Source organism: Camarhynchus parvulus, chromosome 9 (assembly GCF_901933205.1).
Source record: "Camarhynchus parvulus chromosome 9, STF_HiC, whole genome shotgun sequence".
Taxonomy (NCBI): Eukaryota; Metazoa; Chordata; class Aves; order Passeriformes; family Thraupidae; genus Camarhynchus; species Camarhynchus parvulus.
The window spans coordinates 19544584-19567039 of record NC_044579.1 but is presented as its reverse complement, the minus strand read 5'-3'; the positions used below and the strand labels follow the sequence as shown (position 1 = coordinate 19567039).

Genomic DNA, 22456 nt, shown 5'->3' with positions numbered 1-22456 from the left:
AGTTGCCTTTCCTTGGCAATCTCCTTCCTCCCATCCAGCAAAAAAAAAGCCTTCCTTACTTGAATTAGAGCTGAATTTCTGAGGTTCCAGGAGGTCTGTGAGAAAATGTGGGAATGCCAGTTGTATGAGTGTTATCCAAGACAGCAGTTGCTTGGGAGCCCAGTGGAGAGCCAGACCCCTTGCAGTGGTACTTTCCCTTTGTCACAACACAGTGCTGTGCACCTGTCTCCTGCCTGAGGTGTTGTCAGGATTTGCAGAGGGATTCTGGACCATGGCACTCAGGAGAGCAGGAAGGACATGGGAGATATTTGGGATCATCATGAACTCTCCAAAGGCAGGGCCCTGTGAAACCAAGCACCGGCCCCACCCAGATGCTTATCAGACTTGCAGTGACATCTGCAATCTTCCTGTCATTCTTTGCAAAAGACAAATAGGTAATAATTTCCTTAGTTTCAACAGGTGTAGTCAAATTGCTGCTTACAGCTACCAACCCATTTGTGTCTTTGATTAGTCATCCCCCGAGGCAAACTATATTTAAATTAAGGAAACCTGCTAGAATAGAAGGTGCCCCACCTTCTTAAGAAGCTTCATGTCACTGGTCTTCATTTCTTGGCTGGTAACTTCCTCCTTTCACCACACCTACTGTTAGTGGCAGAAAAAAAAGCAAGCAAACTGCTGTCAGAGCCAGCAGACACATGCCAGAGAAATTGTGGGATCCTTCAAATCTCCTATCCATAGAAGTTCCATGTGGAAGTCCATATGCTGAGGCTGTGTGTTGTGTTCATCTGCCTTTTGTATGGGGTGAAAACAGGTAAGAACTCAACCATTTGTTTTGAATGTTTTTATCAAATATAACACATTTTCTGTGCTTTACAGCAACATGAATGTACCTGCCCTCTGCATTTACAGTTACTGCACAGGGTTTCTCACTAGCATTATTTATTTTGGCAAAGCAAATTATACTGGTTACATGAATGTAGTCAGTTCTAAGAGTTTCAAATGGAAAACCAGAACTATTTTTTATTTTCTTTTCCTCCCTTTGCAAACATTTCTCTTATATAAGTACTATCCATTGGCACTGAAAATGTCATTTGAAATCTTCAGAGAATAATGATTTCTTCTCAGGGGTGTCATGTATGGCAGAGGCAAAGAATGAATTACCATTTATGAACAGTAAGCTCCATTTGATAGCCTCACAGCCATACCAGAACAAACCTGTGTAACAATAAACAAATGTACTGCCTTGTGTTAGCATACACACAGGAGCAAGGTAAGTTACAGCTCTCTGCTTTGTAGGGAAAACAAACAGAGTTTAAAAAAACCAATGTTCTTATAAATACTAACTTGTGTTTCATCGGGTCCTCTGGAGTAATCTCAGGGTCGCCTTTTCCTCGGTTTGTTTGGTTAAGACTCTGTAAGAAATGCAGTCATGAGAAGCAGGAAAAGAGAACGCTGTGAAAAGGCACCAATGAAATGCTGTGAGCTATTGAGCACCAGTTTAGGAATGGAGGGCACACCCTCTCTGTGGAAAAGTGATGGAAATCTGCACCACTAATGCTCTTGAGATTGGTGGTGTGGTAGTCAAGTGTGCTTAAAGGGGGATAAAGATATTGTTGGTGGTTAAGGCCAACAGTACATTCTGATACCCTCCCTGTACAAACCCAGGCAAGGTAGCAGGGGCTGGTGGGCCAGAGCTCCTGCAGACAGAGAAGCAGTGACAGGTTCAGCTGAGCTCCATGCAGTGGAGCAAGCAGCTCTGTGTCCCAAGGACCACAGCTGGGACAGCCACACACCCAGCCAAGTGATCACGGACCCACTGATGTGATCTGTTGGAACTTCCCTTTGCAAGAGGACAGGCTGGTAAAAACCTCAGCTGCTGCTTTATTCATGTAGACAGCTCGGTACCACAGCCCAAAATGCCACCATGGCAAACCCTGCCTGTCCATAGGATCAACATCAAAGAGAAAGCCTCCAAACACCATCTCCTAGAAAAGAATGAGACACACCAGGGGAAGCCAGGCCTGAAGAGCACTGACTGCAGTAAATACCAGGAGTCTGCCTGGGACTATTCCACTCCCTGCAACACTATCACCTGGGAGTACCTAATTTCAGAATATATATATATATATATATAAAACTTCAAACTAAGTTATTCTGAAGATGCCTCCACTGCTGCAATAGCACCTTGGAGGCTGATCTCAGACTTGAGACCAAACGTGTCCAGCTCCCTGGCAGGTACATGGATTTAACACATTTTTATGCTCCCTGCTATGGGTTCTGAGAGATCAGAGCATCTTGCCCAGCAAATCAGTGTTTGCCTCCTATTTTACATATCAGAAAACAGAGCAGAAGGAGAATGGGGATTGCCAGAGGCTGTCTAGCAAGCTAAGGCAGGGATGCTGGGTTAATGGCCATGTTCATTCCCCTTTACTGGAGGGAAGTGACCTGTTGGACATGGGTTAAGTACAGTGCCAGGGGATAAGTTTCTACCTCATTTATTTGCTTGCAGAGTAAATCTCACTAAGCCACCTGCCCCTGTCATTCTGGAGTTTCAAAGACACTTCAAGCTATCTGGGTAGGAGTCACTGTGCTCAGCAGAAGGAAGAGCAAAGCCAGGTGAACTGGCCCTCCTCATGTGTCAGTTTTTGAACACATGGTGGATGAGGCTGGGATTGGCACCAGCTTGCCAGAAGAGAAGCTGGCAGGTTTCCTCCCCTTATTAGCACTGATTTGATTTTGTTAATCAAAACAGAACCAATCTAACAGACCTGGTGCAGATATAACAAAGCTCTTTATACAGTCCCTGTGTTAGTTATCAGCAAATGCTGACCAGCTTTTTGAAAGCACTGCTGTACCAAAAGGTTTGGGCTGTTCTGATGACAAACATAGTGCTCCTCTGGGCAAGCCTCAGCACAGTGCAGGAGATACAGAAACAAATTAAGCAATCGGTGCAATCTTGCACCATATAGAAGTAATTCTTGCCTGGCATTTCTGCCTGTATTGCTACAGCTTCTGTGGCAGTAAAGATAATTAACAACACTACATAGTGCTACTATACAGTAACTGAAACAATGCCTAGTTATTAGTAAAATACACAGTTGTATTTTTTTATGCTGCAGTAGCACCTAGAGGACAGTCACTGAGTCTCACTGTGTGAGCTCATGTGTGCATGAGCAAAAAGTGTTAATTTTTCTCTGCTAGTTACTTTGGGATCTCCACAAGAGCAGTGTCACAGAACTCTTGCTGCTATTTCCCTGGAGCATCTTGGCACTGTAAGAATGAGCTGGCCAGGAGGGAGCCACCCAGGCCACCTTTCCTCTTGGGAGCAGGGCCCAGAGTAACTCTGCTCCTGGGAGCTCTGAGTGAAGCATTGCAGAGGCAGGACACCCTACATTCAAAGACCTCTGATTTCACTGGGCCTGGCTGAGGGCTCATTTCCTACCACTCCTGTCACACCATTCATATGTTACCATAGGCTTTAAACAGGAAGGACTCAATGGATTTCAGATGTTAAAATTTATTTCTGGATTTATGGTAGCAATTAAAAATATTCAGTTGGACTTAACTGCAACATCCTTTTAGCCTATTAACTTTTATTTCTAGAGCTCCTGGGGCTTCTACAAAGTAATTAGCAGAACTGTGGCAACTGAGCAGATTGTTTTATGTGCTGGGCACATAGAATTTATATCACTCTCATGCTCCTGATTTCCTGAGGAGGAGAAAAGGGAAAGTTGCTCATAGAAACTGTGAGAGTTTCATCATGCACAATTAAAATGCACAGAGCATTGGAGATTTGCTAGAGCATAATTAAGTTACAGCTGCAGGTTTTCTAAACCCTGCTACCTACTGAACAGTCCTTGAAGCAACAAAGATCAGGGAAATTCCTCTAGGAACTGTAGCCTGAACAATTACTGCAGCCCAGGACATATGTGTGAGAGAGACACTCTCCCCCACAAGGTTCTTCAACAAGATTATGAGGATTTAAGGGAAAGGATTGTGAGCCAGGAAGAGGCTACTAAACCTGGGAGGGCTTCATAAGTAGTGTCTGTCTGGAGACAGTTATTCCATTCCCTGCCAGTGCCCTGTTGGAGACTGTATTGGGCTCTGAAGGCTCAGCTGGTGTTCTGCTGGAAAAGCAAAGAACAAAGAGAGGCTTTCCAACGGCACAGGCCATCCCATCAAGCAGTACTTACATAAAATTCAGCTACACTTCAGCTGTGTATAAAGCACAACTACCATCTCACAGACCCAAGGGTGCCCCATTTTGCAGTCTGGAATGCCAGGCCACATCTGCACATACAAATGAAGCCTTGAGCTGCCCCTCACCACGGCAAGACTCTGCAGCTTGGCAGCTCCAGGCTGGAGGTACAAACCAACCCCAAGGACACCTGTTTGGCTGAGAACCTATTGATGCAGGACAATCCCCAGCCAGGGAACAACGTGCAGTGACTCCAATGATTCAGAAGGCCAAACAATTGCTTTATTAAGCTATACTATATTAGATACCATACTAAACTCTATACTAAAGAAAAACCCATAACCCCTTACAGACAGTCACAACACAGCTTTGACCTAATTGGTCAATCAATCCAAACTACCATCACCAGAGTCTAATTAACAAATCTCTTATTTGGTAAACAATCCCCATAACACATTCCACATGTGCCAAACAACAGGAGCAGCAAGTAGAGATAAGAATTGTTTTCTCTTCTCTCTCTGGCTTTCTCACTGCCTTCCCCAAGAAAAATCCTGAGAGAGAGAATTATGTCTCTCTCTGTTCAAAGAGTATGTGAGAGAACCTGTCTAGAGCATCTGGGTGTGCTCACAAACCAGTACAGCAACCATCCCACCTGTTAGTCTCTTAATACCTTCTTCACACCAGTGAGAGTTTTGGACAGAGTCCCTGCCAATTCCCAGCTGCCACAGGAAGCAGGGCTGTGGTGTTTCAGGGAATGCTGCTCCAAAAAGGTGTGATTGCTCTCTTTGCTCCAACACAGCAAGAAAACCTAAGTTCCAAAGTAACTTCGGTCATGAGCATGAGAGAGTGGAGAGGGAGAGAGGAGACAGGAGCAGCCTCTGTGCTCAGACAACTCACAACACACTTCCCTGCCCTGTGCAGGGTTGGCAGGTACAAGAGGCTAAAGAAAACCCCCTTGGTGCCAAACTCCAGTTGCCACTCTGCTCCTTTCAGATCCTCAGGAGACATGTCCGGCATTCACAGCCCTCGGCTTCGGGAATGCTTTGATAGGGACAGATCTGAAAGTGAAGCTGCTGCTCTACACCCGGCAGAACCCAACCTGTGCTGAGGAGCTCCACTCAACAGCCTCCAAGTACCTCAACGTGACCAAGAAAACGACCTTCATAGTCCACGGGTACCGATTCACAGGCTCTGCCCCAGTCTGGATCCCTGACCTGGTGCATCTCCTGCTTTCTGTAGAGGACATGAACGTCATCGTTGTGGACTGGAACCAGGGGGCAACGACTCTCATCTACAACTATGCTGCCAGGAAGTGCAAAAGAGTTGCTGAGATTCTAAAGAAACTTATAGATGAAATGTTGGTAAGCTGGACGCTCATGCTACAATACAGTCATTAAGGCACAGTATGGAAAGGGCACAAAGGAAGTGCTTAAACCAGCAGGAAGTCTGGGAATAGAAACTCCTAAAAAAGGAATACATTAATTTTTGGAAGTGCCTGTGTACTGCAGTGCCAAATCTACCCTTGGACTCCGTACAATGGTATTTTGGTGTAATATTCAGTTTACACTCTAAGTCTCTGCATTTCTGGGTACAAAGCTCTCCAGAAATGTTTTCCCATACATAGAAACTCTACTTCCACTTTCTGTATACCCAAAGGCAGCTTAAGGGGATCAGCTACATTTCACAGCTCCTCTAAGGTGTTGCACAGGCAATGATGATGCTGGATCCTTTAGGATCTGCTAATTCCTTGCAGGAACCACATGTGGGGCAACTGGAATTTTACTCCTGGGGCCCATCAGTGGTTCCTGTCCACACTTGTAGTCTTTGCCCCAGGAAAATACAACCATTGCCTGAACTGTTTTCATCACAGCTCTCTGAGATATAGGCCATAAACAGCAATGCTGGCTGCTCTGTGGGATGGTCAAAGGGGAAATATCTACACAGAGTGGAATAATGGGAGATGTTCCATTCCTCCTCCTAATTTTTTTAATTTTCCAAAAACACATGACCATGAGTACTTTTATATCTCAGATTCATGGAGCATCCCTTGACTCCATGCACATGATAGGAGTGAGCCTGGGAGCACACATTTCTGGCTTTGTGGGACAGATGTTCGATGGCACACTGGGAAGAATCACAGGTAAGCCCTCCTCCAGCAGTCCTCCTGCCTCAAGGAAGGGCAGCGAGGTGATGCCACGCCCATGGCTTTGCGCTGCAGGCCTTGACCCCGCGGGCCCCCTGTACAGGGGCACGGCACCGAGCGAGAGGTTGGACCCCACGGACGCACAGTTTGTGGATGTCATTCACTCCGACACCGACGGTAGGTGGCATTCCAGCTCCCTCCTGCGCACGGAAACCGAGAGAATGACTGGGAGGAGGGGAAGGGGGGCTGTTGGTGGGCAGCAGCGCTGGGGTCCTCGCTCCTTTGGCCCAGGAGCGCAGCAGGCTCCCTCACTGAGCCTGCGGGGCGCTGTGCTGCCCACGCTGTCCCCAGCACTCCCGCAGGAGCTGCTGGTTTATTTGCATTCCAAAACGTGCTGCTGACACAGCATTATCACCTGGCCCATGACTTATGAGGACTTCCTTAGGAACAGGTGGAGGAGGTCCTGCAGCACACAGTCCTGCCAGAGCAGGACACACCAACACCTCACCACGGGGTCAGGCTGCATTTGAGCACACAGCATTTCCAGAGCTGGTCCCACAGCTCAATGACATGCACAGCAAGTCAATTATCCCCAGCCATGTTTCCCTGCATGATGCTCCCAGTCTCACCTCTTAAGAGCTAAACTTTCCTCTAGGGCAAATCTGGACTTTCCCTCAGCCCTGTCCTTTTCCAGACCCACCAGCCAGGCCAGCAATGTGCTGCCAAGCCCCCCATGCTGTTCCCATGGCCACCTTACCCCTAACACTTGGCTTTCCCACCTAATTGCTGCCTCTCTTCTCCCAGCCCTCCCAAGAAGTCATATTTCAGCAGCACAGCAACATCCACGTTTCACATCCCTTTTCCTCTCCTGCACACATTTTGTACTGTTGCATGCACAGACTTATTTTAGGTAGTTGATACCATTGTTAAAATGACCCAGTTGGGTCACAGCTGTTTGGCCTGCTGCCTACACAGAGGGATCACATTAGTATTCCTGTACAAGCAGGCATCTTAGAGCTAAATAGCTACTATTTTTCCAGTTAGGTTGCTGTATTTCCTTCTTGTGCATTTTACAATTTAATGTCCCCTCCCTGAGCCCTGGTATTCCCTTTTGCTAGGACTGGGTTATGGAGAAGCACTGGGCCATATCGACTTCTACCCCAACGGCGGGACCGACCAACCAGGCTGCCCACTGACAATATTTTCTGGTAATTAATCCTGCCCCGAATTGCACAAACCCTCACAAAATGTTTCTAATCAGAAAAAGAGGAGAAAGCCAGAGAATCATCATCACTGTTTACAAAATACATGAAATCCATATTCAGGGAAAGCCATGGCAGCAGCAACTTCTCAGCACTGCTCTGACACAGGTTTAGCTGATGTGCAACAGGCAGAGGTGAGGGTCAGGGTGACCTCTTTGTGCCCCTGTCACAGTGAAAGAGGGACTAATCCTCTGTGCAAAAAGTTATCAGGTAGATGTGTGCCTTTGTTTTGTGGCTATGTCCAGAAAATCTGTGGGATTTTTTGTTTCTAATTACTTGTAGCACACGAAGCCCAAGGACTAGCAGTGGCAAGATCTGTTTGGAAAAAAGTCTCAAGATGAAGGTGGAGCAGGCAGTTTTCCCAAATCAAAGACACCTTCCTTGGCAGTGACAGAAGGTGCAGTCTGGAAGGCACAGCCCTAGTCCTGAACAAAAGAAAGCTTTTTTCCCTTTCAGCCTGGCAGCAGAACTGGTTTGATGAAAGCTGGGTAAAGAAGATACCTTACAGAAGGAAATGCAGTATTGTGAATTCAACCCTTATCAGACCCAAGAGAATCTACATAGGAGAGCAGCCTGAGCCAAAAATCCCTAGGAAATGAGGGTTCACTGATTTTGCTGCTCATGCAACAACTCATTTTATTAGTTATGTCTTTCTAAAGACTTTTTTATACCAAAATGGAAAGTCGTGCAAAGCTAAAAGCAATATCCAGCTGTCAGGCCTGAGCTCAGAGAGGAGAGAGCACCAGAGACAGAAATTGATCCATAGTTGGATCCTCTGGAAATGCAGCAACCACACAAACAAATGTTTTAAGACCAAAAAGACAAGAGGAAAAGCAAAGCAGACACAGGCAGAGCTAAGTGCACTCAAAGGGAGAGGCTGCTGTTCTGCTACAGCCCAGTGCTCCCCAAGGCCATTTGTTGGGTTCAGACTGGTCAGTGACTGTCCACTGGTGTGTCCTGAGGCATGAGGATTGCTAATGAAATATTTCTTCCCTGTACATGATTAAGGGTTGCAGTATTTTAAATGTGACCACCAGAGGTCTGTTTTCCTGTTCCTGTCCTCCCTGACACAGAGCTGCAATATCACCACATACCCCTGCAACTCATACAGGAACTACAGGAATGGCAAATGCACCAGCTGTGAACCCTTCTGGCCCATGCCATGCCCCATCCTAGGTAAGGATCCAGGGAATGTCCATGCATCCTCAATACTGAGCTGCCTGTTGGCACTGTAACTCAGAGGGTGATGTTTTGCTGGAGGACTAACATAACGTGGCGCTTTGCAAAAGCATCAAAGTTATTTGCACTGAGGTGTTTGAGGTATCTCAGGCCTGCTCCTTGTAATATTACATCATGTTATGATCTAGAACAGAAATCCACAAGCAAAGGATCCAGAACTAGGAAAGCCAAAACTAGACTTGGGATCTTTACACTAAAGTCAAGGAAACAGTGAATTTAACTCCCTCAGTTGCAGAGTTTGGGGGACAGGGGCCTGTTCTTGCTAAAATAAGATTTACAAGTAAATTCCCAGCACCACAAATCCCTCTGTGTTCAAAAAGGAATGGCAAATGGGTGAACAAAGGGAATTCTGGACTTGTCTGCCCCAGCCTGGGTGTGACAGCCCAACCTCAGGCTGGCAGCTCTGAAATGTTGATGCTAAAACACCTGACACTTCCAGAAAGAAACTGGCAAAGCCAAGGGGATGATTTTCATTCTGCACTGCAAAATGAAACCCTTGACCATGGATAGCAGATGTGGAAAAAGATCAGCTTGACCAAAGTGCTGTACAGTAACCAGGCATATTCAGTGCTAAGCCTTTGGCGTACAGGAGGATGTGTGTCAGTGCTACTTGGCAGCTGGCACACAATGCACTATTTCTTAAATACTTGCTTATTTTCAGCCATTTAGTGGCTCATCTACCTGTGCAGTAACTTGGTTTCATTTTCAAACTGTCACCTGCAGGTTATTATGCCTATGAGTGGAAAAGCTATTTAACACAACAGAGCCATCCAGTGACAAGTATGTTTTTCGACACAGCGGACAAAGGGCCATTTTGCAGTAAGTGACTGAGATTTCTGAGATTATTTTCTTTGTGCATTGCCTCTGTCAGCAGCAGCCAAGCAGAGATAGTTATTTGCTGGTGGTGTTATAGCCAGCATTTTAGAAACTCCAGTTGCTGCTGGATGGAATTGTGTCCATCTGTGGTTTGCCATAACCTTCTTTTATCTGCCAACCTGTCCAGTGCTGGGAAAGCCAACTTGAATACAGTTCGAGGAAATTGGTTGAGAACTTTCAAATTAAGTATAAAAGTTCCCAAATCATGTTTCAAAGCAACATACCATTCTTTTGAAACTAAGAGGTGTGTGGGAACAATAAGAGAGAAAGACAGGTGAAAAAGTTACCCTGAAGAAAAGTGAGATGTGTAGGGAGAGGAAGAGAATCCATGGAAAAAAAGGTTTCACCAAGGTGAAAAGTTTCATCTCATCCCTGTGATTACCAACATACCAGGGCACGGGCTGGGATTATGGCCTGAGCTCCAGTGCTGGTCAGCAAGTGAATTCAGACTCACAGATCAAATAACAGAAAATTCTGCTCCGTGACAGAGAGGACAGACACAAAGAACAGAAATGGAGGGGTTCAGAGTGGGACTGAAGAAAGAAATACAGTCTGGAAGTGAAGGGGGAAGGCAGGCAGTGAGAGGCAGCGTGCTGGGAACCATACAGAGAGGCCATCCTGCATGGATAACCCTTGCTGCAGTGCTCTCCTGACACCTCCTAGTGTTTCTGGTTGAAATCTCTGCAAAGGGAGATGGAGAGCAGCGAGGAGAGAGGGATTTTCCAGATAAACTGCAGGGGCTGTGTCCATCCTATACCCAGAGCTCTGCTCCCAGACAGTGCACAGCCTGGACAGCAGACTGAGCCCACAGGGTCTAACCCCACTCTCTCTCTCCCCTCAGTCTATCACTACCTGGTGGACATTATCACATGGAACAAAGACACCAGGAGAGGCACCTTCAGCATCGTGCTAGCTGATGAAGATGGGAGGAAGGCAGAATCAAAAGTTAATCCGTAAGTTTTACTAGTCTGAGCTTTTCTAAGTGTTAGTGCATCCCTTGGTACAACTGCATCTGGCAGGAGGTGACACATCCTCCCCCAGTTTCTCTGCTGATAGTTGCTGGTGCACATGGGATTTCCTGGCCCTAAGGGATTTCCACAGCCTCCCCCAGCACACAGCCCTGACAGCCCAGCCTTTTGGTTTGGGCCCTTCTCTGTCATTCAAGAACTGAAGTGTACAATCTCAGCCAAGTACAATCTCAGCAGCACAACTGCCCTAGGTTTCCACTAAATCAAAAGGAAAAACATCTCCCTTCTTTCCTTCCTCTTACAGGGAGTGTTCTCTTCTAGTTCCCAGTGCCCAAGACAGCTGGGGATTAACCTGGGCCTGAATATGTCACATCCAAAATCAATTCGTTCCACTCAGAGAGACAAATTAATGGTGTTTATGTGACATGCTGATTGACCTGAACTACACTTCAGCCAAACAGACCTGCACAACTAGTTTTCCAAAGTTTCTCTAAGTGCACATTCTCTCAGGCATATCTGACATCTCCTTGCACTGGAGCAATCAGCATTGATCCCACACCAAGGCCAGAGCAGATTTCATGCATATCTCAAAGTGACTCAGTGTTCAGGCCTGCACAGACAGCCAGGCACAAATATCACATGAGCCTAATCCACTTGGGATAAAAGCAGAATCACAGTGAAAATTCTGGTTTGGGACCAAATGGCATCCAACCTCTGTATCCCCTCTTCCACCCCAGAAACCTGAGGGCAGAAGTGGCAGAGCAGGTTGACACCAGGAGACCTGAATCCAAAGCCATTTCCTGTAAATCAGAAACTAATCACAAGCTCAGGCCTCCTCCCCCAGCCTGTTTCTAATATTACAGTGACTACATTAAACCCAGTGCTATTCCCTTGGTGACTCTCTGACACTTTCTCTCGTCTGCTTTACCTTTAGAGAAGCTGCCACCTTCCAGAAGTACAAACAAATCACTTTGCTCATTGGGTTTGACCAGGATCTTGAAAATGTGGAAAGAATTTCCTTGACATTTTCTACAGGATCTGTCATTGGCCCAAAATTCAAACTCAGGATTCTCCAGATGAGGTTCCACTCACTGACAAACCCAGAAAGGTGAGCAGATGTTTACAAACAAACTTTTTCTGTTGGTGCAGGCTGGACAGAAGTAAAGGAATCTCCCAGATTCCTGGCCTGGCTGAGTATGTGCAAAAGAATTAGATTTATTTTACATTTAGTAATTCACATACACATATCTTGGGAATAAATTCCCCCTTAATGGAATCCCACAGCTGAATACTTACTTGAACACAGGGGCTGTTTTATTGCACTGGGAACATGTCACATGTGATGTGACTGACGTGGCCTGACACCATAACCTTTGGTCAGGAAAATTACCTTTGGGAAGCTGCCCAGGCCTGGGCTCTAGGATGGAGGGAAATACAGCATTCTGGGAAGAACAGATGTTCAGTCCCAAATACACATTTTATATCCCAATCAATTTGTATGGTTCGTGAAGCAGGGAGATTCATTTATTCCTGGAATTCCAGCAAGTGGGAGCTGCTGGCTGCTTTGCCCCAATGCCCTGGCTGGTACCCACAACATCAGGGGATACCTCTCAAACATTGCTGATGAGATTTCTATCACCTCATTAGCCTCTGTCTGCTCTGCTGTCCTACCCCTAAGCTTCCCACCTCTGGAGTCTGGGAGCTCTGCCTGAGCTCAGCAAGCACAGAATCTCTTACCCGGCCCCTGTGTGCAAGGGCACTGAGGACACCACACCATGCTCTGAGTATGGCTTAAAATAAGGAAGATCACAGGGTCAGGAGGGTGAAGCAAACAGACATACAGAGCTGCAGAACATGCTTCTTGCATTTCATGAGGTCTGCTACACTTATCCTAGTCTTGGAACAAGGAGAAGATTGTACATCTACTAAACAAGGTCCTGCAGCTCTCCCTTGCTGCCACCTAGTCTCCTGTCCCACACCTCCACAATCACTTCCAGTCCCAGATACACATTTAGTCTTTTAAAAAGCAGACACAAATGCCCCAATATTTAATCACAGGATGCTGTCTCTCCCCAAGGAGGGGCTGCCACAGGCCATAAACACGGTTCAGGACTTTCAGCACATCACCTAATCAGTCATTGCCACAGGGAGCGACGTCCTGCCCTCTCCCCTTCCCTGTTGCTCAACCCACTACACAGGGCTAATGTTGGTATTTCCCCAGTGAAAGCCCAAGTATTTCCTCAGGTTTTTTGGCTGAACTAGGTCCAGACCAGATCTGTGTTTGGACCCAGGTCAGAGCAGTGGCAGAATTTCTCATGCCTGGAGCAGGGAAGGGGCAGGAACAGGCAGGTGGGCTGGAAGGACCACCTTGTTTTGTGGACTGGATTAAAGGGAACCATAGACTCTGCAGCCAATGCCTGCCTGTTTGTTGGATTTTTTGTGATCCTTTTTTTCCACAAGCAACAGGTAACGTAGAACAGAATGGCAAAATGCTCAAGGCATCCCTGGCTTAAAGCCAACCTCCCTTCAGGTAGACTTGGAGCCAGTTCTCTTGAGATGACTTATTTTATGTAGGCCTCCAGCAGGTGGGGAGATGGCAGAAAAAAGCACCGGTTTCTTCACTTTTGGCCGTGTTTTCACACAGACCCCAGCTGTGCCGGTACGACCTGGTCCTGACTGAGAACACCCAGAAAACTTTCAAGCCCATCCCATGCTGAAGCAGGAGCCGAGTCCCGAGGACGCTGTGCCCGGACGGGGCAGAGATATTTCCCCGCCGTGTGGGGACTCACCTGGTGGGCCCCGGGCGCCTTCTGAAGGGGCCGAGCAGCGGGACCGCTCTCCACGTAGTGTACAAACGGGCTGGGGAGTGACAATAAAACCATGGCGGCGCACGGCTTTAACGCGTGGCTTAAAAAGCGGGGGGCTTAAAGCGAGAGTTTCAAACGGGGATTTTAAGCGTGTGCCCGCAGCTTGGAGCCCTCACGAGCAGCAGGTGCAGCAAGCCCCACTAATGCCCCGCAGCCCCCTGACACCCACGCCCACCATCACTGCCCCGGCCCCACCCCTTACAGAGGCCCCGCCCCGCGCCTGCGCACCCGGTCGGGGCGCTGAGGGCGGCAGGGCCGGGCCGGGAGGGGCCGGGTTCGCTCGGCTCGGCTCTGTCCGGCGGCGGCAGCGGCGGCCCCGACCCGGGATGTGGCGGCGCCCGGCTGGGCTCCTGCTCGTCTTCGTGGCCGCCACGGCCGCGCTGTGGCTGCTGTCGGTGCGGCTGAGCGCGGGGCAGACGCGCAGGTGGGTGTGGGCGGCCGGCGCTGCCCGTGTGTCCCTCCCTTGCCCCGGCGCTGCCCGTGCGTCTCTCCCCTCGCAGGGCGCTGCGGTTCCCGGCGGACCTGGAGGAGCTGCGGGATCTGGCCGAGGCGCTGCGGGACTACGAGCGACAGCACCGGGGCGCGGCGCTGGCCCTGTTCTGCGGCGCGTACCTGTACAAGCAGAGTTTCGCCATTCCCGGCTCCAGCCTCCTGGTACGGGGCGGGCGGCGCGGGGCGAGGGGCCGGGGACTCTGTAAGGGGATGGGACAGGAGGAGCCGCAGGGACCGAGCGGGCCCGCACCAGTGCAGGAGTAACCCTTAGGAGCAGTACGGGTCGGGGCTGACCTGCTGGGGAGCAGCTCTGCTGGGAAGGATCGGGGAGTGTTGGTGGATGATGTGCCCTGAGGGCCAGGAAGGGCAGTGGGATCCAGGAAGAGTGTTGGCAGCAGGTCAGGGAGTGATCCTGCCCCTCTGCTCAGCCCTGGGAGGCACAGCTGGAGTGCCAGGTCCAGATCCAGGCTCCTCAGGAAAAGACAAGAAGAGGGTCCAGTGGAGGCCACAAAGAGGTGCAGCTGGAGCATCTCTCTAATGAGGATGGTTAGTCTGGAGAATACTGAGAGGGGAATCTCTTTAATGCCTATAAATATCTCCAAGGGATGTCAGAGGATGGTGCTAGACTCTGTTCAATGGTGCCCAGCAACAGCACAAGGAGCAATGGCCATAAACTAAAACACAAGAAGTTTCACCTCAATATGAGGAAGAACTTCCTCCCATGGAGGGTGGGAGAGCACTGTGAACAGCTGTCCAAGGGAGGGCAAAGTCTTCTCTGGAGACATCCCAAACCCACCTGTTCCTGTGTCACCTGCTCTGGGTGACCCTGCCTTGGCAGGGCATTTGGACTGGATAATTTCCAGAGGCCCTTTCCAACCCCAACAGTTCTGTGGTTCTGTGACACACTGTGTCCCCCAGGCCTCACCCCATGTTGTCCCCACAGAATGTCCTGGCTGGAGCACTCTTTGGACCATGGATGGGGCTGGTGCTGTGCTCAGTGCTCACGTCTGTGGGAGCCACCCTCTGCTACCTGCTCTCTGCAGCTTTTGGCAAGCAGCTCATAGTGCACTTCTTCCCTGAGAAGGTGGCTCTGCTGCAAGGGAAGGTAAGAGCTGGCAGTTCTGCTCACACCCACAGTGGCCCTGGGCCAGGCTGCTCTTGGGGTGACAGTGAAAGCCAGTGTGTGCAGGGGATGCACCAGGCCTGCTGAGGGCACAGTCTAGAGGCTGGCTGCTCTCTTGGAGCAAACCTGTTGGCAGAGGGGCTGCCAGGAAAATCCTGGATCCTAAGGAAAAGCAGATATGAAACAAAGGAGGATTTGGGAAGCCCCTGTGCTCCAGAACTGCCTCCATCCATCCCATGCTGTGTTGTACACTGGAGGTGTTCTGCTCTTCACTTCCTGGAAACGGGTGAGATCCCATTTCCACCCCTTCTTTGGAGATGGCTGGCTCACCACTAGGCTCCATACAGACACAATATTGCTGCTTTCCCTGAGTTCTGAACTGATGGTACACTGTGGCGTGTTAGAAGAAAAATTCACTCGAGTATCATGGCCATTTGAATGTTACTGCTGTTTGAGGAGCAGGAATGATATGGAACATTTCTTTTGGCAGGTAGAAGAGAACAGGAGCTGCCTATTTTTCTTCTTGTTGTTCCTGAGGCTGTTCCCCATGACACCAAACTGGTTTCTGAACCTCTCGGCTCCCATTTTAAACATCCCCATGTCCCAGTTCTTTCTCTCCGTTCTCATTGGTAAGGCCTGGGGACACAGCCTGAGGGGACAGTGTGACACTGCTGCTCTTGGTATCACTGAGCCAGGGAGGGCAGAGCTGGGACTCTGACCCTTGGTCTGTTTCCTCTGTGCTGCCCTTGAGCATTCTGTAGGTGTCACCAATGCTGCAAATTTTGCTTTACACCTCGTTCTTTCTGTTACAAGCATAAACCCCAGTGTCTGTGTAATGGCTGTACATTAAAACACTGAGTTCCACCTCAACATGAGGAAGAACTTTCCATGGAAGGTGGCAGTGCACTGGAACAGTGCCCCTGCCCAGGGAGGGTGTGGGGTCTCCTTCTCTGAAAATGTTCCAAATTCCCCTGGACACATTCCTGTGTCACCTGCTCTGGGTAACTCTTCCTTAGCAAGGGGAATTGGACTGGATGATCTCTAGAGGTCCTTCCAACGCTAACAATTCTGTGATGTCTGTGTCTGGCTTTGGGCATATTTAGCTAATTCTCTCTAGAGGGGAACTAACAGCTTTTTTCTGCTCTGATTCCTTCAGGCCTTACACCATACAATTTCATCTGTGTGCAGACAGGGGCCATTCTGTCCCAAATCACCTCTCTGGATGCCATCTTCTCCTGGGACACACTGCTCAAGCTGCTGGCCATGGCTGTGGCAGCGTTGATTCCAGGGACCCTCATCAAGAGATACAGCAAGAAACACCTGAAGCTGGATGGTGACAAGCAAGCTCAGACACTAAATGGCAGAAAGAGCTTGTGATGGCTTAGGTGCCCCAGTTTTGGGGTAAAAGCTGCAGGACTCTCTTCCCAGGGGTTATATTCTGCATGCTCTGTGCCACCAAGGACAGTGGCAATTTTTAATCATCCTTCTCATCTCAGAGGAGGTGTCCGTTCTTATTTTTAATGAATGTTTATCTGTGCATGTATCTGCACGGAGAGAGAGATACAGGGGTTTTGTGAACACTCAGTTAATTTGCCTGTTTCATTTAAATCAGTCTCCTGTGGGCCTGAGGCTGTGGGGAATAAAAGGAATACTGGCATCCTCTGGGTCAGGCAAACCAGAACCCAGCTGTGGATCACTGGCCAAGCACAACCCTGCGGGCAGTAGGCAGGCTCTGCTCCCTCCAACTGCAGACAGATTTAGAATTTTTGGCCTGAAATGATGAGCCATGTGCTCCTGTGCAGCTGTACAAGCACCAAGTTGAAAAAATAATGGTGTTTCAGGGTGCAGTTGTAGAAGATTCTTCTTTGATTCCCATGTTAAACCAGCACATTCTGCAGCAAAATGCTCAGGATTTCAGCTGTCTAAATCAGTCATGTCAAAACACTTGAGACAGCTTCTCTGGTCTGCCAGTGGCTGCTATTCCCCATAGAGAATAAAGGGGAAAAGAAAGGAATGGATGTGCCTGACTGGCAGAGATTTGTCCTTGAAAAGCACCTTGAAACCCACACATTTGCTCCTCTATAACTAGGAGGATTCCAAATAAAGAGGTGGGCTCTGTCCCAGCTGTGGAGAACTTAGGATCCCAGAATGGTTGCGGTTGGAAGGGATCCTAATGCCCATCCTGTTTCACCCCCTGTCATGGGCAGGGCCACTTCCACTATCCCAGGTTGCTTTAAGCCCCATCCAGCCTGGCCTGGGATGATACTCAGCTCTTGGGGTTTAGGTATTTGCTCTCCATCAGGAGATCCACTTGGAGGATAAAGTAACCTTCCTGGTATGGAAAGGGGCAGATGGGACACCCCAGAGCTTCATGACATCATCCCAAAGTCCATGAGAACCCACTCCCAGATCACCAAACCAGCCTGCAGCATTGAAGTACACTGGCTTTTTATTCCATGCATTGTTTGCTTTGATAGTCATTCTTGTTTCCATCACTGTACACTGGTCAATACAAAAAAAAAATCAAGTTTGTCTCAGGAATCCACAGAGCAGGGAGGAGGGGATGAACACTACTGGACAGGGCCAAGATGAAATGGGTACTTAACACGACAGTGGGGAGGGCAACATTCAGCTCTGGGAGAAAATCTAGGCTAGTGTTCAGGAGCTGTCAGCAGCCACGAGAACAGGATCAGGGTACTCGGGATGCTGGAAAGGAAACCCACAGTTTACTCCGGCCCTGGAATGCGCTGTTACTACAAGGAGTAAGCAGGCTCACCTGCACCTCTCAGCCCAGACCCTGCCAGGAGAGCAAGTGCAAGGAACCGCAGCAGAGGTGCCCATACAGCGGTGTGGGGACTGTGTCTGTGCAATCCCAGGGAGGTGTCACTAAGGAAAATCCTACACAACCTCCCCAGAACTAACAGCAACCACCCCAGGAATGTAGGGGTGCTGAGCCAGCTCTGCCCACACAGCGAGGCCATGGGAGGTGTGCAGGGGAGGCTGGGGTGACACCTCCATGGGCAGGGGAAGGGGCTGCCCTAGTGGCATTCCCAGAGGGATGCAGGGGCAGGAGCAGCAGGAGGAGCAGCGACACTGGACTGGAACAGTGCAATGACCCAGGGGTGTGAGAATAGGGCTAAATGTGGCAGGCTGGAGGGGGCAGATCTGCTTGCCCAGGCAAGGATGGGGAGGGATCAGCTGCATCCAGGACAGCTGGCCCAGAAGGGTCTCAAAATCCCAAACACCAAAGCTCTGCGAGCCCACTGGAGCTTCATCCCATGGTGGAGCCTACGAAGAGACCACAGGTGTCCAAATCCCTCAGGGACTGCATCACCACAGGCCAGAGGCCCTGGGGACAGTGACAGGCCTGAGCTGGAGGCAGCTCTGCTTTGGGGCTGTTTGTGGGACTGCCCGAGGATACCAGTGCTGCCCATGGGTCTCCCAGAGCCTGCCAGGTCTGAGCAGAGTCTATCCAGGGGCACAGGACTTGCCATCCTCTGATGGGGACACCTCATGGCAGTTCTCCAACTCTCTTTACACCACAAGGTGTTACATGCACACAGTTCTCTCCTGCTAAATTCCCACACCTTGGCCTCCAGCCTCCTGAGTAACCATCTGCACCACCAAACCCCCTCTCAGACCACAACAGCAAAGCCATCTCTGGCCCTGCTGGCTCCTCCTGCCACTGGCTGAGAGACAAAGAACATTGGGGAGGAGAAACAGAGGGTGGGAAGAGAGAGGGAAGGAGCCAGGAAAGAGCTTCACTCCTCACATGGTTCTGCCTCTGCCCAGAGCAGGGTGAGCAAGTCACTCCCCCTCCAGAAGCCTGTTTGGTCCTGCCCTGGTGATCCACTACATGGACCCACTGCCCAGGGCAAGTGTCCTCCTCCCTGACATCGTTTTGGATGCTCTGGCCAGGGAACTCTTGTCACAGTTATTCACTTTGTGATCAATTCAAAAGCGCCTCACTTCCTGACCACCCTTCCCACATTCCCACCAGTTCAGTGGCTGCCAACCATCAGCAACAGGAGCAAACTGCAGCTCTGCCCACGAGGAACCTGACTGCAGCCATCCACCCCTCTCTGTTCTCTGCCCTGAAGTAACAGCATCCGTGGAAATCACGAGAGGCAGCAACTCCTGACAGCCACTGAGCCCAGCTCTGCTCCCACCCCTCTGGCGAGCAGGGAGAAGGTAACATCACACACAGAGATTACAATTGTGCTAGCGGTGAAGCCAACCTTCTGATCTACAGAAATGATAATAAATAATAAAATAACATCATAACTTAAGATCTGTCTGTAGTCCAGCTACAAAAATTTAAAAATATGGGATAATTTAACTCATACAATACTGCTCTCTGTATAAGACATTTTCCTTCACTTTGCCATGAGGCTATAAATTACCACAGTTAAGTTCAAACCAATATTTTAACATAAAATGTAAACAAACAAAGCAACAGAAGTACCTGTCCATGGTCCATTCCTGCCGTTCACCTCTGGCTGGCCATGCCAGCACACTGGGAAGGGCAGAGGGAGAGCTCTTGCAGGGGGACATCAACTAAGGAAGGGGAGGGGAACGTGCTCTATCATTTTGTTCTCTTTCAATATCGTTTTAGAAGAGTAGTGTTTGAAGGGAAGGCACTATGAGTTCTATCAGAAAACAAATTTTTCTCATCTGCCAATGCCTCGGCCTGTCACATACCAGTACTATCCTCACTTGCACCTGCAGAGTTTCAGCTTGGAGGAAGAAACAGAGGCCTCGGGGCACACCCGAGACGCAGCGGTGCCACAGCCATGTCAGGATTCCCTGCACAAGGCCTGCCATGAAGGGCAGGCAGCTGCTAATGCTTCCACGAATGTACAGTGAATAAGGAGACAGGGCAGGGCTGATGCTCTTAGCCAGGCCAGCGATTCCCAGTCTTCCCCCTCAACACACAGCCCTCTGCTGGTTCTCGATGCTGCTGTAGGTGAGAGGCTGCTTCTCCCAGTCCACTCCAGGCGTCTCCAGCGTCCTCCCCAGAAGTGCTCGGGCTCTGCGGAATGTGCTTTCCATGCTTTGCAAGTCCTGGCTTGGCCAACACTGAGTTGATTGATTTCTTTGACTGACTGAAACAGACAGGAGGTAAGAGGAGGAAGTAAACTGGGAAATGGCACACTGCATCTGAGAGAGGTTTCCCTGCTCAGCTGGAGGTTGACACTCCCAGAGTAAAGCAAGGACGGTGGTAAGAAGTGCTCTGATACCAATTCTCAAGAGGACGAGGTTAGAATACATTTGCAGGATCTCACAACAAAATGCTGATTAAAAAAAGAAACTAAAAATCCTTAAAATAAAACCCATCATTACATTCCTGGGGATGTATCGACTCAGAAGACCCTGGTTGTTAGCACCTCAGTACCAGTTTTCTCCAGGAACATGTCCACCTTCTGATTAAAAATGACCCAGCTGGTTATACTGAAAACACTTTGTTCACAGGTGACCCCTACAGTCAGGTCTTTTTCTGCTTTTCCTCATTTGATAAGACTGAGTGGTTTAGTTTTCTTGATCTGTTCTTCAATCTTCAGGGCCATGAGGCCTGGTCCCCTGTGCAAGCAGCAAGAGAATCCCCCGCGTCTGTACACAAAGCTGTCCAGGCAGGACTCCCAGGATGTTTCTCTGTAGTGTGCTTGCTTTCTGAACTTTTTTTTTTGCAACAAGTCTGTGTGTCTATAAATACAATCCACTCTTTACAGTAAAAAGTGTTAAAATGTCAAAAAAATAAATATCCATGTTACAGTAACTAGATTATTCAATAAAATACATCCCTGCCATTCTTGATTGAAATGCTCAAAGAGAATTAATTTCATTTGGACATTTTCCAGAGATTCGGGTTATTGCAAATCACTCCTGGGGTGGGAAGGAGAAGCATCTTCTCTTCCTGTAAAGTGTGATGAAGGGGAATGAAGTGGAATCTCAGGGAAATCAAAATGCCAGTACCAGGAAGCTTTGGGGGAGATCTGTATTACCAAGTAGCAGAGCTGCAGGGCTTATTGGTCCTGACCGTGGCATCAGAACACTCCCCTTCAGAAGAGTCACAGTCTGATTCTCCAAACTGTGGTGGGTTCTGCAAGACAAAAGGAAAGGGGGAGACTTGAGCACCATTCCTGTACTGCACATCACCCACACATCCCAGCCTGTCACAGCAGCCCGGTAAAGGTCACCACCTGCAGAGGAGGAGAGTGGCACACATGCAAGAGGGCACAGCACACAACTGCACACAACTGCCCCACCAAAGGTCACTTGTCTCCCCTAACAGAGGGGACAGCACAGAAATACCTGGTCACAGCACTCCCAAACACAGGGTTATGAGGAGATCACGCAGAATGCTCTGCCCTACCCCTCCCAAACACTTGAAAGGCAGAGAAAGGAAGAAAGTCATCCCAGCTTTGTCAGCAAGGCTGCCGATGGATACGTCTGAGGCAGTTTATATCCACTCCATTTCATTACGTATTTTTATCCCACGTAATGCAACTGCAAATCTGATGGGCTCCCAAGATCACACTCATCTTGACCAGCACATTATGTTCAGCTTTGTTTGTGCTACTTTCCCCCACCCACTCTTCTGCCAAGCAGGAGGAAGATTGGGTATTGCAGCACTTGCTTTGCCACAGTACACCTACCACAGCATTTTCTAGGCAGTGTTCCAACTTTCTGGTCCCTGGATTCCTTTCCATAACATTTATGCAGTTTTTTTCCACTGAGTGGAAGGATGAGGGCATAACCAACTCACCTCACAGCTGTGTTCATCTGCACAAAGTTTGCCCAGAGACATCTGAGTCTTGACCCTCCGCACAGCACACTCTTTGTCCGAAAGCCCATCCGACTGCGTGGAGATTTCAATGGGGATCTCTGGAGTCTGGGACAACATGTCCTCCAGCTTTTCAGCCAGCTCATCCTCCAGCTTGTTGGCCAGCTCATCCGGGCTGTTCGAGTGGTCGCTTGTGTTCCCCTCCTCTCCATCCGACACAGAGAAGTTCTCAGAGCTGAAGGTCGAGTAGGACTGGCAGCTACTGATGCAGCGGTGGGGTCTGCAAACAGGGAGAAGTTCAGTGCTCACCTTGGATGGCAGTCATAGGGAACTTCCTGGGTGCTGTGTTCACTGCTCTGCTACACCAAGCCTTGTGGAGTGCCTTCCACATCCTGGAGCTGCAGAATTCTACCCCTTCTGAATGATATAGTTCAAGACCTGCATCTTTAAATTCATCTCTTCTATCCTGTCTGATATGTCCATGTTAGCTGATCTGCCTTGGAG

The 22456-nt window shown here is 49.1% G+C and overlaps 3 protein-coding genes across 6 annotated transcripts in view; 2 read left to right on the top strand and 1 right to left on the bottom strand.

The window, feature by feature from the left end:
- The first annotated feature begins 759 nt into the window (after positions 1 to 759).
- LIPH (lipase H) lies at positions 760 to 13403 on the top strand. Its single transcript, XM_030954566.1, has 10 exons — positions 760 to 811; positions 5192 to 5559; positions 6230 to 6338; positions 6417 to 6518; positions 7460 to 7549; positions 8612 to 8779; positions 9566 to 9661; positions 10560 to 10671; positions 11621 to 11794; positions 13331 to 13403. Exons 1-10 carry the CDS (start codon positions 760 to 762, stop codon positions 13401 to 13403), a joined length of 1344 nt encoding a protein of 447 aa, XP_030810426.1.
- A 388-nt stretch (positions 13404 to 13791) lies between these two features.
- TMEM41A (transmembrane protein 41A) lies at positions 13792 to 17177 on the top strand. Its single transcript, XM_030954384.1, has 5 exons — positions 13792 to 13977; positions 14054 to 14207; positions 14989 to 15150; positions 15659 to 15797; positions 16325 to 17177. Exons 1-5 carry the CDS (start codon positions 13880 to 13882, stop codon positions 16543 to 16545), a joined length of 774 nt encoding a protein of 257 aa, XP_030810244.1. The 5' UTR covers positions 13792 to 13879; the 3' UTR covers positions 16546 to 17177.
- Positions 17178 to 17607: 430 nt separating this feature from the next.
- Positions 17608 to 22456, bottom strand: part of MAP3K13 (mitogen-activated protein kinase kinase kinase 13) — a 71922-nt gene continuing 67073 nt past the window's right edge. For 3 of the 4 annotated variants that reach the window (XM_030954380.1, XM_030954381.1, XM_030954382.1), the window contains 2 exons: positions 21935 to 22232; positions 17608 to 21268 (listed from right to left, as the gene is read on the bottom strand). In XM_030954380.1, the coding sequence (XP_030810240.1) occupies positions 21167 to 21268; positions 21935 to 22232 (400 nt within the window). In that variant the 3' untranslated portion in view covers positions 17608 to 21166. Of the gene's footprint in view, positions 21269 to 21934; positions 22233 to 22456 lie in introns of those variants that run through there. The other variant, XM_030954383.1, reaches the window with a different exon arrangement.

Coding starts and splice junctions, on each gene's coding strand:
- TMEM41A (XM_030954384.1), top strand. CDS start 13,880: ATGTGGCGGCGCCCGGCTGGGCTCCTGCTCGTCTTCGTGGCCGCCACG. Junction 14,208..14,988: donor TTCCCGGCTCCAGCCTCCTG/GTACGGGGCGGG, acceptor TTGTCCCCACAG/AATGTCCTGGCTGGAGCACT. Junction 15,151..15,658: donor TGGCTCTGCTGCAAGGGAAG/GTAAGAGCTGGC, acceptor TTCTTTTGGCAG/GTAGAAGAGAACAGGAGCTG.
- LIPH (XM_030954566.1), top strand. CDS start 760: ATGCTGAGGCTGTGTGTTGTGTTCATCTGCCTTTTGTATGGGGTGAAA. Junction 6,519..7,459: donor CATTCACTCCGACACCGACG/GTAGGTGGCATT, acceptor CCCTTTTGCTAG/GACTGGGTTATGGAGAAGCA. Junction 7,550..8,611: donor CCCACTGACAATATTTTCTG/GTAATTAATCCT, acceptor TACATGATTAAG/GGTTGCAGTATTTTAAATGT.